This window comes from Paroedura picta, chromosome 15 (assembly GCF_049243985.1).
Source record: "Paroedura picta isolate Pp20150507F chromosome 15, Ppicta_v3.0, whole genome shotgun sequence".
Taxonomy (NCBI): domain Eukaryota; kingdom Metazoa; phylum Chordata; class Lepidosauria; order Squamata; family Gekkonidae; genus Paroedura; species Paroedura picta.
This window is the reverse complement of record NC_135383.1, coordinates 21,093,885-21,107,978: the sequence shown is the minus strand read 5'-3', so window position 1 is coordinate 21,107,978 and position 14,094 is coordinate 21,093,885. Positions and strand designations below refer to the sequence as shown.

At 48.7% G+C, this 14,094-nt stretch overlaps 1 protein-coding gene across 2 annotated transcripts in view; it reads left to right on the top strand.

The window, feature by feature from the left end:
* TBX4 (T-box transcription factor 4) overlaps positions 1-13,860 on the top strand; it is a 96,849-nt gene extending 82,989 nt beyond the window's left edge. For both annotated transcript variants that reach the window (XM_077311975.1, XM_077311974.1), the window contains exons 7-9: positions 4,981-5,069; positions 7,015-7,256; positions 10,808-13,860. In XM_077311975.1, the coding sequence (XP_077168090.1) occupies positions 4,981-5,069; positions 7,015-7,256; positions 10,808-11,430 (954 nt within the window). In that variant the 3' untranslated portion in view covers positions 11,431-13,860. The remainder of the gene's footprint in view (positions 1-4,980; positions 5,070-7,014; positions 7,257-10,807) is intronic.
* Positions 13,861-14,094: the final 234 nt, after the last annotated feature.

Genomic DNA, 14,094 nt, shown 5'->3' with positions numbered 1-14,094 from the left:
AGGTAAAGGTATCCCCTGTGCAAGCACTGAGTCATGTCTGACCCTTGGGGTGACGCCCTCTAGCGTTTTCATGGCAGACTCAATACGGGGTGGTTTGCCAGTGCCTTCCCCAGTCATTACAGTTTACCCCCCAGCAAGCTGGGTACTCATTTAACCAACCTTGGAAGGATGGAAGGCTGAGTCAACCTTGAGCCGGCTGCTGGGATCGAACTCCCAGCCTCATGGGCATAGCTTTCAGACTGCATGTCTGCTGCCTTACCACTCTGCGCCACAAGAGGCTCATTGGCAGGAATCATAGAAAAGAGTTGGAAGGGACCTCATGGGTCATCTAGTCCAACCCCCTGCACTGTGCAGGACACTCACATCCCAATCACTCATCCACTGTAACCTGCCACCCCCTTGAGCCTTCACAGAATCAAAGGAGAGGGACCCTTTGTTGTACAGGGTTGAAGGTGAGCCCCTGCAGATCTTTTCTGGGTCAGAACTCAGATCTGAGGGCCAGCCTGATGTGGTTAGAAGTGGTGGCTTCTAATCTGGCAAGCTGGGTTAGATTCCTTACTCCTCCTCCCCATGCAGCCAGCAGGGTGACCTTGGGCCAGTCACAGTCCTGACAGAGCAACTCTCTCAGCTCCACCTACCTCCCAGGGTGTCTGTTGTGGGGAGAGGAAAGGGAAGGCAATTGTAAGGTGCTTTGAGATGCCTTCAGGTAGTGAAAAGTAGGGAATAAAAAAAACAGCTCTTCTTCCTCTTCTTCATATGTAAGATAACAACAACAATAACAAAGCAAGATAATAAAATACTCATTAATAATAATTAAGCATACCAGTTGGTGTAGTGGTTGGAGTGTCAGACTTGGCTCTGCGAGACCCTGATTCGAATCCTCACTCTGCCATGGAAGCTTGTGAGTGACCTTGGGTCACACCTCAGCCTAGACTAGCCTACCCCACAGGGTTGTTAAAAGGAAAGAGAGGAGAACCATGCAAGTTTCTTTGGTGGGGACTGAGCAAGCACATGAAACCAGGGAGTGCCTTTGAGCATGTGCCCAAATCTGCCTCTGGAATGAGGCAACAACACTGTTCACTTAGCACACCTGTCCAGGAGGCCAGACTCCACCAGCAGTTGGCTTGGGGATGGGCTTGCGGGCAGCCCTCTCCACCTGGATCTAGAACTAGTTACACAGCCCTGGTCAAAGATTTGGAACCTTGGGAACTTGGTGGAATTTTTTGTAATTAACAAAAGGGGAGGGGGGAGAAGACCCAAACGCTGCCTCCCACCTGCGGTAAAACGTCAATCCCAGACGTCTTCTTTCCCAAGCCAATAAATAAAGAAGCTGAGCTGAGAACTGCGTGGTGTCCGTGTCAGTCTGTGGGTGGCATCCAGGGAAGGCTCCAGGCATTCAGGGGCTTGGGGGAGAGTATTACACTGCCACTGAACCCACCGCAGCTTAAGAAACCCCCTGGGAAAAGCCAGGCAGGGGTGGTGGGCGGAGGGGGGAAAGACACTCCTGCCATAACAGCGGGAGTGCCGTTCTCCTGGTCTATGTTCACAGTCTGCGGGGGGCAGATCTGGACACCCCCCTCCCAAGTGGGGCACAGTGGTCCTTGCAGAGCTCAGTCAGATGCCTGTACCCCCCTTCGGGTTGAGAGCCCACGAGGCAGCCCGGACCAAGAACAGGTGTCCTTTTGTTTCTGTTTTTAAAGAGGCTAAAAATATAAAAGGCAACTTAAACCCGCATTCCTGAACAGCCATTTTTGAAAAGTAGTTGGACAGCACGGGCCCTTGGGAGGTAGCAAGGGTGACCACAGCCACCCTGCCAGACGCTGAGACTGGTCTCCTCTTGAAAGATGCTGCTTGTGGGGGGCTCATGTTCTCGCCCACTGCCCTGTGTGGCTTCTTGTTCCCGTTGCTGCAAAGGGAATTGTGACCCTCTGGCTCGTGCCAAACTAGCATTTTAGCAGTGTTCTCTTCCTTCTCCTGGCACAGAGCTTCCCCTGCAGCCAAGGACTTATTGGAATGGAATCATGGGGGCAATCAGTCTATGAGACAGACCTTTAGCCATTTGGCACCAAGTCTAATTGTTGCGGTTTCTCCATTACCATCGTGGGAATTGTACTTTGGAAAGGGATATGAAGGAAGAAAAACATGTTTGGCCACAAATGGGTGTGAACACACATGCCCCTTATGCTGGATCAGACTGCTGGTCCATCAAAGTCAGTATTCAGACTGACAATGGCTCTCCAGAGTCTTGGGCCTCATGTCTTCCCCATCAGCATCTGCCTGGTCCTTTTAAAGGGCAGATGCCCGGAATTGAACCTGGGACCTTCTCAATACAAAGCAGAAGCTCCCCCACTGAGCCATAGCCCTTCTCCAGGGTCTCAGGCAGAAGTCTTCCCCATCAACTACTGCCTGGTCCTTTTTAATCCAAAGGAAAACCAGAGGCTGTATGTGACTAAATCCTCAATCACAAAAATGCAAAATATAAGTTTATTTCTCACAATTCTTAATCATTTAGGCAATCAAAAATTCAAAATATAAGTTTATTTCTCACAATTCTTAATCATTTAAGCAATCCTAGGTATTGAATAACCCGTTTTCCTGAGCCTTCTTCAGTGATTGCTCTTTTTCAAAAGCAAAATTAGAGCATATCAACTAGTCTTATGCTCTTGTGTGATGGGGTAGTTCTCTGACAAGCTTTTGAAATTTTGCTTTTGAAAAAAAAAAACAAACCCAAACCTGTCTCCAGACTGAGAGGAGCAATCGTTGAAGAAGGCTCAGGAAAATGGGTTATTCAATACCTGGATTCCCCTTGTCCAGCCCTCTAACCACAGTGGCCAGAATGATACAGATCTCTTTGGTATCCTTTGGAACTGGCAAAGGACTGGAAAAAAGGTAGAAATGACTTATGGGAAAGTCAATACGTCCAGTAATGTCAAATGGCTGGGGAGATTATTTGAGCTACTGAGTGTTGTTTTCTATTGTTTTTTATGCCTTGTTTTCATGCTGTTCATTTTATGCTTTTTTTTAACCTACCAACATATACATCTCCAAATAAATAAGCGAATGAATAAAAGGGGATTGAAGTCCTGTTGTAGGTGTCTATATTATGTTTTATTTCATTGTTTTAAACATGTTTTGGGGTGTGGGCTCATATGTTTCAAGGTTTGCTCCCTTGGGGACCCTGAACTGAGTTGGAAATGTGGGACAGAAATAAATAATAAATAGATAAGGCAGAGTCTGCCTCAGGAGGGGCATCCTCTCCCTGCTCCCTGGCTCTACCATTCCTGCAGTTCCTCACTTGGCTAAGCTGGGGGAGAGGTTTTGGTCACCGGAAATGCTCATGGGCCACACCCACAGTCCCAGGGCAGGTTCCTTCAGAATCCAGAGAATGAGGAACTCGATTCCAGTCCAATAGTGGCAACAAAACATTGTTGTCCTTCTTTGAAGAAGGGGTGGCAAGGGGACTTCCCTGGACGATGAAGAAAAGTTGGGTTTTTTGCCCCCTGGTCACTACTCGAAGGAATCTAAAAATGGCTTTCCACTCCTCTCCTGGCAACAGACACCTTTTGGGGTAGTTGAGGCAGAGAGAGCTCTGAGGAAAGTATGGATCACTTGAGGGAACTTGTACATTTCTCCTAGGTGTCTACATTTAAATTAGGCTTTCTTTTTAACCACAGCAGCCAAAAAGGAGGCGTTATTATCATTATTTATGTGAACAACATGAATAAAATATAATAAAGCAAAAATGATTCTCATTCAAATTTAACAAAACCATTATTAAAAACATTTTAAACCAGGTTTGAACAATTGTCTGGTCCTGGTAAACTTTGACTCTGCCCAGTTGATATCCTGTAGATTAGTGATGCCCAACCAGTGGGCTGCGGACCACATGTGGTCCTTCGACTAATTGGAGGTGGGCCGCGAAGGACGCCTTTTCCCCGCCCCCCCGGCCCTTTATTTCATCCCCCCCCCGGCCCTTTACAACACACTTTGGGTGTCATTGTCTCCCATCACTCCCAGATGGGACTATCTCGTTGCAGAGAAACAAGCTCAGGGTTCCCATTGATTTGTCATTGTCATGAGTTAAAATTTCCATGAAAATAAAATGTTCCTTATGTTCATTGTTGTGGCGTGTCTGTATCTTATTTTGAAGGGATGGTTAAACATTACCATAGCGACCAGAGAGCGTTAGGGCAGTGGTTGAGAGCAGAGGAGTAAACTACCCCCACCACCAATTAATACCAATTAATCTTGTGTGGAGAGGGGACCAAGAAGAAGAGCTGTTTTTTTATGCCTTTTATGGCTTACGATTACTTTCCCTTCCTCTCCCCCACAACAGACACCCTATGAGGTGGGTGAGGCCGAGAGAGCTCTGAGAGAACTGTGACTGGCCCAAGGTCACCCACCTGGCTGCCTGTGGAAGAGGAGGAGTGGGGAATCAGACCCGCTGGTTCGGCAGATTAGAGGCCGCTACTCCTAACCATTACTAACCAAGAGGGAAGCAAGCTAGTTGTTCAAGAGAGGATGGAAGCTGCCCTCCTCCTTCATTATTGTTAGCTGGGAGAAAGGTGCTTCCTCCCTCCCTCCCCAGGAGGACAGGCGACTGCAAGCTGCCCCATGGGAGCATGGATGCTCCTTCAGGCATCTGAAGACTTCCATGGAAGGCCCCTGACCCTGAGAAGACTCATATCCCCACTCAAGGCACAGGAGCTTGCTGGGGGACTTTGGCCAATCACCCGCTCTCAGCCTAACCTACCTCGCAGGGTTATTGTGAGGGTGAAACGGAGGAAAGGAGAAGGATGGAAGCCCCACTGGGGAGAAAGGAATATAAATGAATTCAATACAAAATAAATAATCAAAATCAGCATGACCCCTTTGAGTGTTTTCTGCCAGAAATCCCCTGCAGAACCGCTCAGCTCTCGTGTAGACACACTTGGACTTTCAAATGGAATACTGACCTGGCTTCTTCTCTTCTCTCCAAAGATAACCCAGCTGAAGATAGAAAACAACCCGTTTGCCAAGGGCTTCCGGGGCAGCGACGACAGCGATTTGCGGGTGGCCAGGCTGCAAAGGTGAGAGCCTGAAGGAGCCTGTGGTTAGCAAGGGAGGCTTCCGAGCATCTTGTTGGAAGCCCTTCATGGACACCATTTCCCCACTTGGTTTTTTTAAAGCAAGCCATGCTGTCCCGACTGCAGTGCGGAATGAGCACAACTTTTGTTTCCAATTGGGAAGCTGCTGCCCACAAAGGGGCCTGATCCAGCAAAATGTAGTCGAACCACCGTCCCAGAGGCAGAAGGGAATAAGCTGAGACAAAAAGGAGCAGCCAGCAGGTCTCTTTTCTTTGCACCCTGTGATAATTATTGATTTTCTTCTTATTCAGCTGTCCCGCAAAGAGAGTAAAAGGGAAATCATAGGCAAGCCAGAATGCTGAATTTCTCACAAGTCAAACACGAGCAAACAAGTCTTATCCCTGCTATGAACAGCCAGGCCAATGCACAGTCTTGTCCGATAGCTCAGTGAAGGACGTAGCCAACTGAATCAAACCCACTGGTTGACTTGGTATCTAAAGATATCCTCAGAAACTGTTCACAGGAGAGGGCCAGGCCACTTTTCAGATAGTTAAAGGTAAAGGTATCCCCTGGTCAAGCACTGGGTCATGTCTGACCCTTGGGGTGACGCCCTCTAGCGTTTTCATGGCAGATTCAATACAGGGTGGTTTGCCATTCCCTTCCCCAGTCATTACCATTTACCCCCATTACCATTTACCCCCCACCATTTTACCGACCTCAGAAGCATGGAAGGCTGAGTTAACCTTGAGCCGGATGCTGGGATCGAACTCCCAGCCTCACGGCCAGAGCTTCAGACTGCATGTCGGCTGCCTTACCACTCTGCGCCACAAGAGGCTCTTTCAGATAGTTAGATCCCCACAAAATGGGTTCTCCTACCCCAAAATCAGAGGAACTCGAGGGCAGCTCTGTGTGCAATAGCATCTTACCCTGCAGCCACCTGAGCCGTCAAAGAAACAGGTGGTTTGTTTAGACCTCATTGTACTAGATCAGTGGTTCTCAACCTTCCTAATGCCGCGACCCTTTAATACAGTTCCTCGTGTTGTGCTGACCCCCCAACTGTACAATTATGCAAGTGTTCTTTCATAGAAATTAAACTGAAACTGACCAATGGCGTGAACCATTGTTCATGATTGTATATAAATTGTATATAAATTGGCGGACACCTTCAGGAGGAGGGGCAACAGTGGTGGCGCCCCCCCCCCCACCAAGCTGCTTGCCCTGCTGCGACCCCTGTGAAAGGGTCATTTGACCCCCAAAGGGTCCTGACCCCCAGGTTGAGAAGCACTGTACTAGTTAGTCCCCAATGAGTTCTGTGCCAGCAATGGCTACCCTTGGTCTTCACTAATGGAGACTGCTTGGCTTTAGACATTGAACCAATAGCCAAATGCTCTTGAAAGAAATGAGCTATCCATAAACAGGGAAGCAAATAACCAGAGAGTTTCAAGCTGCTGAACCCCACTGGAAGAACCTTTTCTTGAACCCCACTGGAAGAACTAGATCTTCCATCACAAGAGTTTGGGTGGTGGCTTTCACATTTTTGACTGGGGAACTCCTTTCCACGTCACTTTCTCTACATAGAATTCTGGGGCACGTTCTAGACCAGAATTACCCTCCTAGAACATGCCTAACGCTTTGTGTGTAGCTTCCGAGGGCAGAATGTAGGCAATGGTGGGCAATGGTCAGACGGTCTTTTATGGGAGCTTGTCTACCATGATCTGCTCACGGGGTCCCTAGAACAGGGTTAGTCAACCTGTGGACCTCCAGATGTTCATGGGCTACAATTCCCATGAGACCCTGCCAGCATGGGAATTGTAGACCATGAACATCTGGAGGCCCACAGGTTGACTAACCCTGCCCTAGAAGACAGCCTGAAAGAACAGTCTGTAGAAGAACAACGGTGACGTTGCCTGCCATAACTGGTATCCTCCTTCCGTTCTTATTCCTGCAGCAAAGAGTATCCAGTGATCTCCAAAAGCATTATGAGGCAGAGGCTGGTGTCCACTCACGGTCAGCTTTCGGCTAAATCTGATGTCAGTTCGCTCCATGGGAGCCACCAGGGCCTTCAGCACTACCAGTACGAGAACGGTGCTCACATGCAATTTGGCGCATCGGATGCACAAGACCTGCCCCTCAACACCTTTACCGCGCAAAGAGAATCGGGGCTTTTCTATCACTGCCTGAAACGCCGAGGTAGGCCAGGAAGGGTGTGTGCATGTATGTGCGTGTGTGTCCTGCTTAACAGAGAAAAACTAGAGACTTCTTGTTAGTTCTCCAAAAGAGAACTGGTCTTAAACCATGTAATTTTGGAATTCTTGATTCTTCATGATTTCTGTTGTGAAATTGTCCTAAGTGCTGCTGTTAGCTTTCCTGATTTCTCCTTAATTTTATACACTCTTCCCTTTGTATGTTTCCTGTTTTTGATCCCCTTCCTGATTTAGCTATAGTCGTGCATAGCTTGCTTGGGGGTAGGGATTCGTTTGCAGAGAGTGTGGGTAGGAGATGCATGTTCTTTTCCACATTGTTAGGGGATCATAGAATCATAGAGTTGGAAGGGACCTCCTGGGTCATCTAGTTCAACCCCCAGCACTATGCAGGACACTCACAACTATGCAGGACACTATGCAGGATCCCTTGCAACATCTTTTGAAGAGTTAATAAAGTGGGGGGAAAAGATTTCTTCTGTCCAGAGAAGTCCTGAGAGTCTTGCTGCCATTTTATATAAAAAGTATCCTAACAGTGGGAAGTGGTATCTGGACAAAGCTCTCCCATACCTGCGAGCTGAAGGCCGGCATTATATGCAGAGAATTTTGATTAAAATTTTGGAGTTGGTTGAAACATTGAAAACTTCTAGGATAAGTTTGAAACGTATAGGAGGAAACAACCACCGATGAAAGGTCTACTTTGAAAACGGAACAGAACCTAGAGTCCGTTCTGGTTGTGTCATTTATCAATAAAATAGAGATTGTATAAATATATTAACTTATTCTGATAGCCCGGAACAGGTTCTCTCTTTTTCTGTTAGGATATTTATTCAGAGCCGCCTGTTTTTGTAGAGAGTGTGGAGAGCCAGTTTGGTGTCGTGGTTAGGAGTGCGGACTTCTAATCCAGCATGCCAGGTTCAATTCTGCACTCCCCCACATGCAGCCAGCTGAGTGACCTTTGGCTCGCCACGGCACTGATAAAACTGTTCTGACCGAGCAGTGATATCAGGGCTCTCTCAGCCTCACCCACCCCACAGGGTGTCTGTTGTGGGGAGAGGAAAGGGAAGGCGACTGTAAGCCGCTTTGAGCCTCCTTCGGGTACAGAAAAGCGGCATATAAGAACCAACTCTTCTTCTTTTTCTTCTTTTTTCGTGTTGCCATTTTATCTAAAAAGTATGGCAGTTAGAAGTTGGGCTGCACCGAATTCTCTAGGGTGAACATTTGCGGTGTGGAAAAAGTCTTTTCAGAATGCGAGGTGTCCCCTGAAGAGCTTCCTGCTGCCTCTCGCTTTCATGCCAACTCTCAAATCTGCATCTTTGTTTCAGAATAATGGAACAACCACAGTTGCAGTTGTGGGAAGAAGGACTAGCTAAAGACCTGTGGGAGGGGGCAGCGGGGCTGCCACGAGGCTGCTGAATGCAGCTTTCTGCAACACGTGTCTCTGCCCTGCCCTTCTGCTCTGCCCTCATTAACGGTGCAGTTAACCAGCGTAAGAATCAAGCAAGCCGTTAACGAAAGCATGCTGCAAGCTGACTTGGGAAAGGAAATCGCGTCAGTGTAAAACGCAGGAAACGGCACGGAGCATGCCACTAAAAAACTTTTACCAGTCGCTAGAGCAAGCCCCTAAGTTTTATCTCGAAAGGTTTTTGCAGCCGTGACACCAATTCCTGGCAAACGTAGAGCCGTGGTTTTTGACAGCAAGAAAGAGAGCAAGGGCTCCCTGATAAGACATTCCGAGACTCCTTGAACTTGTCAAGAGCAATGCCACCAAAGCTGCCCAGCCTGTCTGTTCCTGAGATGAATGAAAATCAGCAGAGGGATGTGAGAAAGTAAAGGGGACCAGATCGCTTAACTTTCAACTGATAAATAAAGCTCCAGAATTAAGATTGATTGGATTAGCCAGCCACGGGCCTTTTGTGATGAAGAATGTCTCTCTTTAAATAATAATAATAATAAAGTGATGTAATAGGATTACGGGAGAGCAATGCGGTAGCTGCACAAATCCTTCACCACGAGCCAGATCAAGAAACAGGCTGATGGTGGGCAGAGTTAGGCCTTCACAAACCTATGGAAATCAATAGGATTATCCATGCTGAACTCTGCCTCGAGTTAGGCTGCAAGATGCATATCAGAAGGAGTTTGGGAAGCAAACTGTAGTAAAGAAGGCTGAAGGAAAGCCAATGGGAATAGCTAAAATAACTTAAAGAGGCTGGGTGGCCCACACTGTGGGAGCAGGGGGAAATTTGGAAGTCCCTTCCCTCCTACCGTCTCCCTGTCCATGTTTTTCTAAGCCAGCCTTTCTTGACTTTTTTAGTGTTGAGAACCTGAAACATTCAGGGGCCCCTTCCCTTCCCCCCCCTCCAGGCCCATCATTAGCCATTGGGGGGGGGGCAGGTTGACATGACCATATATGTTCATATCACCTGGTCTTTTTTTTTTGATCCCTGGTGACCCTGAATTAAAGAAAGACATCTACATGTTATTTGATTTCCATTGTGATATTTAGCACTTTAAATTTTCCCTCTACAATGTCTATGATTGACACTACCTTTCCCCCATGATATCCAGAAGCGGATATAACTCGCTACATTTGAGGAAACCGCTCTGAGAACCCAGTATTAAGTGTAGAAGTTCTGCATTTTGCCAGATTAACTTCCTGCCCCATGCCTCCAATGCTGGCATAGCGAAGCAGTCTGTTGCTGATTGGTCAGGTGTCAGTTCAAAGACTGCCTGTTTCCCGGTTGCCATTCCCTCACAGGACTTATTTTTGTCCTGATTTTGGGATCTGTTTTAAAGTGACTGTGCTCCAAAAGCCCACACTTCTATGAGCAGAGATTTGCCTCTTGGATTTACATTCTCCTCCTCATTCTCTGTAAGGCTGCTGCTTCCCCTGCCCCCTACCCTGCTCCTGCAGGAAAAGAAAGATAAACAAGCAGCCTCGTGCCCCACTTGCCCCTCCCCCAGCTTGCTCTGGCTGTAGACTCGGGACTAGTCAAAAGGCAGGAAATAAAGCACTCTCCAGCCTTGTGCTCCTTCAATGCTGGCTGGAGCTTCACCCTCCCCCCTCCCCCCCCAATCAAGCAGGGAAGAGACCGAAAATTGGGTCTTTTAACTAAAGACCTGTTCCTTTACAGGGTGGGATGCCTTTCCCAGCTACCATTTTGAACCCTCCACACACACCGTGGTATCATTAAGGTTCCTCTGTGGTAATATATGGTACCTCGGTACCATGGCTGGGAAACCCTGCCTTAAAGACGAACCAAATTTGTGGCAGGGCAAGGAGCTTTTGTGATCCTGTCCTGCTACAAATTTCATTAGGCTTTGAGATGCTGCTGGACTCCTGCTCTTTTCTAGAAATAATAGGCGTTAGTCCTTAAGGTACTTCTGTTTTAACATGGCTACCCCTTTGCAGACGTGAGAGAGGCCGGCCCCTTCACTGCTAGATCTAATTGGGATCATAGTTCAGGCCACCAGAGAGAACAGAGGAAGGGGCCACCCACCCCCCATCGCTAAATGTTTCTCGCTTCATTCGTTTCACAGAGGGGGCCCGGCATTTGGATCTGCCCTGCAAACGTTCTTACCTGGAGGCGTCCTCTTCTGTCGGGGAAGATCACTACTTCCGCTCTCCCCCGCCCTATGACCAGCAGATGCTGAGCCCTTCGTATTGCAACGAAGTGGCACCGCGGGAGGCGTGCATGTACTCTGGCTCCGGTGCTGAAATTGCAGGCGTCTCCTCGGTAGAAGACCTGCCTCCGCCACCTCCCCCGTTGAGCTGCAATATGTGGACTTCGGTTGCACCTTACACCAGCTACAGCGTCCAGACCATGGAGACTGTGCCCTACCAGCCTTTCCCCGCTCACTTCACGGCCACCACGATGATGCCGCGCCTCCCCGCCATCGCAAACCAAAGCACCCAGCCTCCGGGCAACAGCCCCTTCGCCGTCTACAACCAGCTCTCGCAGTCCCAAGGGCGGGAGAGAGTTCCCGCCAGCTCCTTCCCGAGGGAAAGGGTGCACCCCGCTGTCTGTGAGAGGAAGCCCCCTTCTCCCCACCTCAGCACAGCAAACGACTTTCTGTACTCGCAGACCTTCTCTCTGTCGAGGGAATCTTCTTTACAGTATCATTCGGGCATGGGGACTGTGGAGAACTGGACGGACGGATGACTCGGCCAACGGAGCAATGGACAGTGTCGCAGCCAGGCCCGCCGCTCCTGGACAAGCGTCCGTTCGGTGTTAATACCTGTGGGGTAACTTGCACTTCCGCGACACCTACAGGAACCTGCATTTCCATTGGTGTTTGTGTATCGAAAGAAGTTGTTTCTTTTAGCCAAGAAAACAAAGCAACTCAGTGGGGGGAAAGAGAACCTCAGCTCAATGGCTTGGATCCACCAGCCTTAACGGGCCGGTGAAAATTGTGCTGCCCAAAGAAGCACTGCAATGTCAGAAGTCCTGGGATGTCCCCTTTTAAAATCGTGCATCTGAATTCATTGTTAATCTTTTGTCAAATATCCCTTTAAATTTCCTGGCCGCCTTTAGGCAAGCAGGCAGTGCAACTGTACTCTAGATGCTCATTGACTATGCATAAAGCAAGCTTAACTCCTCCAAAAGTGAGCAATATGCATGGCTCAAGGGCCTCGTGGATCATACCTACACGATGCACTCATGGAATAATTTTTTGCCTTTTAGCATTTTGTTGTCGTGAATTAGTAGGATTGTTGGACTGGTTTAAGCAAGGCCACACAAATCCATTTCAGAGCTACGGATACAAACTAGGGAAGTTATGATCTGCATAACTTCAGTGGAGATTCTGTTGGGAGGGGGAAAATCTCTCGGGATGATCGCTTGCCAGCTGCCCCCCCCCACCTCATCCCTTCTAGTAGGCCACACTATAGCAATACCCTGGTTACTTTTCAATATGGGAGGAGCGAATTTCAGAAGCTACATTGGACCTATTTGATCAGAACATAGGGTTGAGCATGGCGGTGTCCGAATCGGCCGTTTCAGGCCGATTCGGATGCCGCCGCACACAAGCTAGTTTTCTGTAGAACACATTATCCAGAGCTACTGGTGAAACGGCAACTCCTCGCTTACCTGCCATGGTGCGCATGCCGGTTTTCTTAGGTCCTATTATTTCCCCAACTCCAACCGTCTGTTGAGTGGGGTGAGATAGGAAAATCTACAAAGGGCATTCAAACACGAGGAAATTTAAACAACACATTAAAAAGGGCAAGGTGAGCTTCCTTTAACACGGAACTGCTCTTTTCAGGCCCCTAACCCCTTGTTTCTGGCTTTTGTGCCATGCTTTTATATTTGTTGCGTTCTTTTATATCGCAGCCAGCAGGACTACTAGCTCTGTCCCTTCCACACATGTTAGATAACGCACTTTCAATGCACTACAGAAGTAGATTCTGTGCAGGAAAATCCAGCTGCCAAAGCACATTGAAGGTGCATTATCCAATGCATGCAGAAAGGCAATTTCTAGAGACTTAACAGTGGTGCCAAGGGAAGGTTGGGGAGGGGGCTTAAGCAGGGATATGGTACCATCGACTCTGCCCTTTGAAGCTACCAGTTTTCCCATGAGAATGGGTTGCTTTAGGCTGGAGATGAGCTGTGATACCGGGAGAACCCCAGGTTCTACCCGGAGGCTGGACACCCTAGATCAGTGGTCCCCAACCCCTGGTCCGGAGACCGGTCCGTGGATCAGTCGGTACCAAGCCGTGGCTCCTCCTCGTCGTCCTCCCCGGCTGCTGCCTCGGGGACTGCCCTGCCACTCTACCACTGGCTCACCTTTGGTGCTCTCCAGCAGCCGCCATGGCTGGGGCTCCCCCTCGGCGTGGCACTGCGCAGCTGCTGCTGGCAGCGCCCCCCAGTGGCTGGCGGGAAGTCAGGGATGCCGGCGGGAAAGCAAGTGGAGCAGAAGACTACCCCTCCAGTCCTTAGTAAAATTGTCAAGGACTGACCGGTCCCCAGTGATAAAAAGGTTGGGGACCAATGCCCTAGATGAGAAATAATGCAAGCCAAATGAGGTGATAAACAGTTTAGCAGGTCTCTATAGACAGGGAGGATTGTATTTTGAAATCCTCTTTTACAGAAGGGAGTACTTTGTAAGGAAAGAAACTAGCACATGGAGAATTTTTTGGTGTGGGAAAGAGATTTTTTTATGGCATCCCCTGCCTGCATTATTCTGCAGGGCAGGCCTGAGAGGAAGGCAGAGGTGTCCACTCCTGTCAAAGCCCACTCAAGCGACATATTTTTGCTCCTGTAGCCCACAGACCTGAAGCACTAGAGCAGGGGTGGCTAAACTGTGGCTCTCTAGATGTCCATGGACTACAATTTCCATGAGCCCCTGCCAGCACGTTGGCAGAGGCTCATGGGAATTGTAGTCCATGGACGTCTAGAGAGCCACAATGTGGAGATCTGGAGAGCCTCTCGCTACAGCAAAAATGGCTAATTTAAATAACCCAACAGTGCCTGTGCTTGAGGGCCTTTAATTACACAAGCAAAAATTTGGGCTACTGCCATTGCAGCTCCTAAATGCACACCTCCCACACCTTATCTGGTGTCAACAAGTCCTCTATATCAGGGGTAGTCAACCTGTGGTCCTCCAGATGTCCATGGACTACAATTCCCATGAGCCCCTGCCAGCAAACGCTGGCAGGGGTTCATGGGAATTGTAGTCCACGGACATCTGGAGGACCACAGGTTGACTACCCCTGCTCTATATAACAGGGAAGAGGAGTGATCCACGAATCCCCAAGACCACAAAAAGCTAACCACATTCAAATAATCTGAAGAAACACGTATGCCCAGGAAAGCCTCTACCCAGAA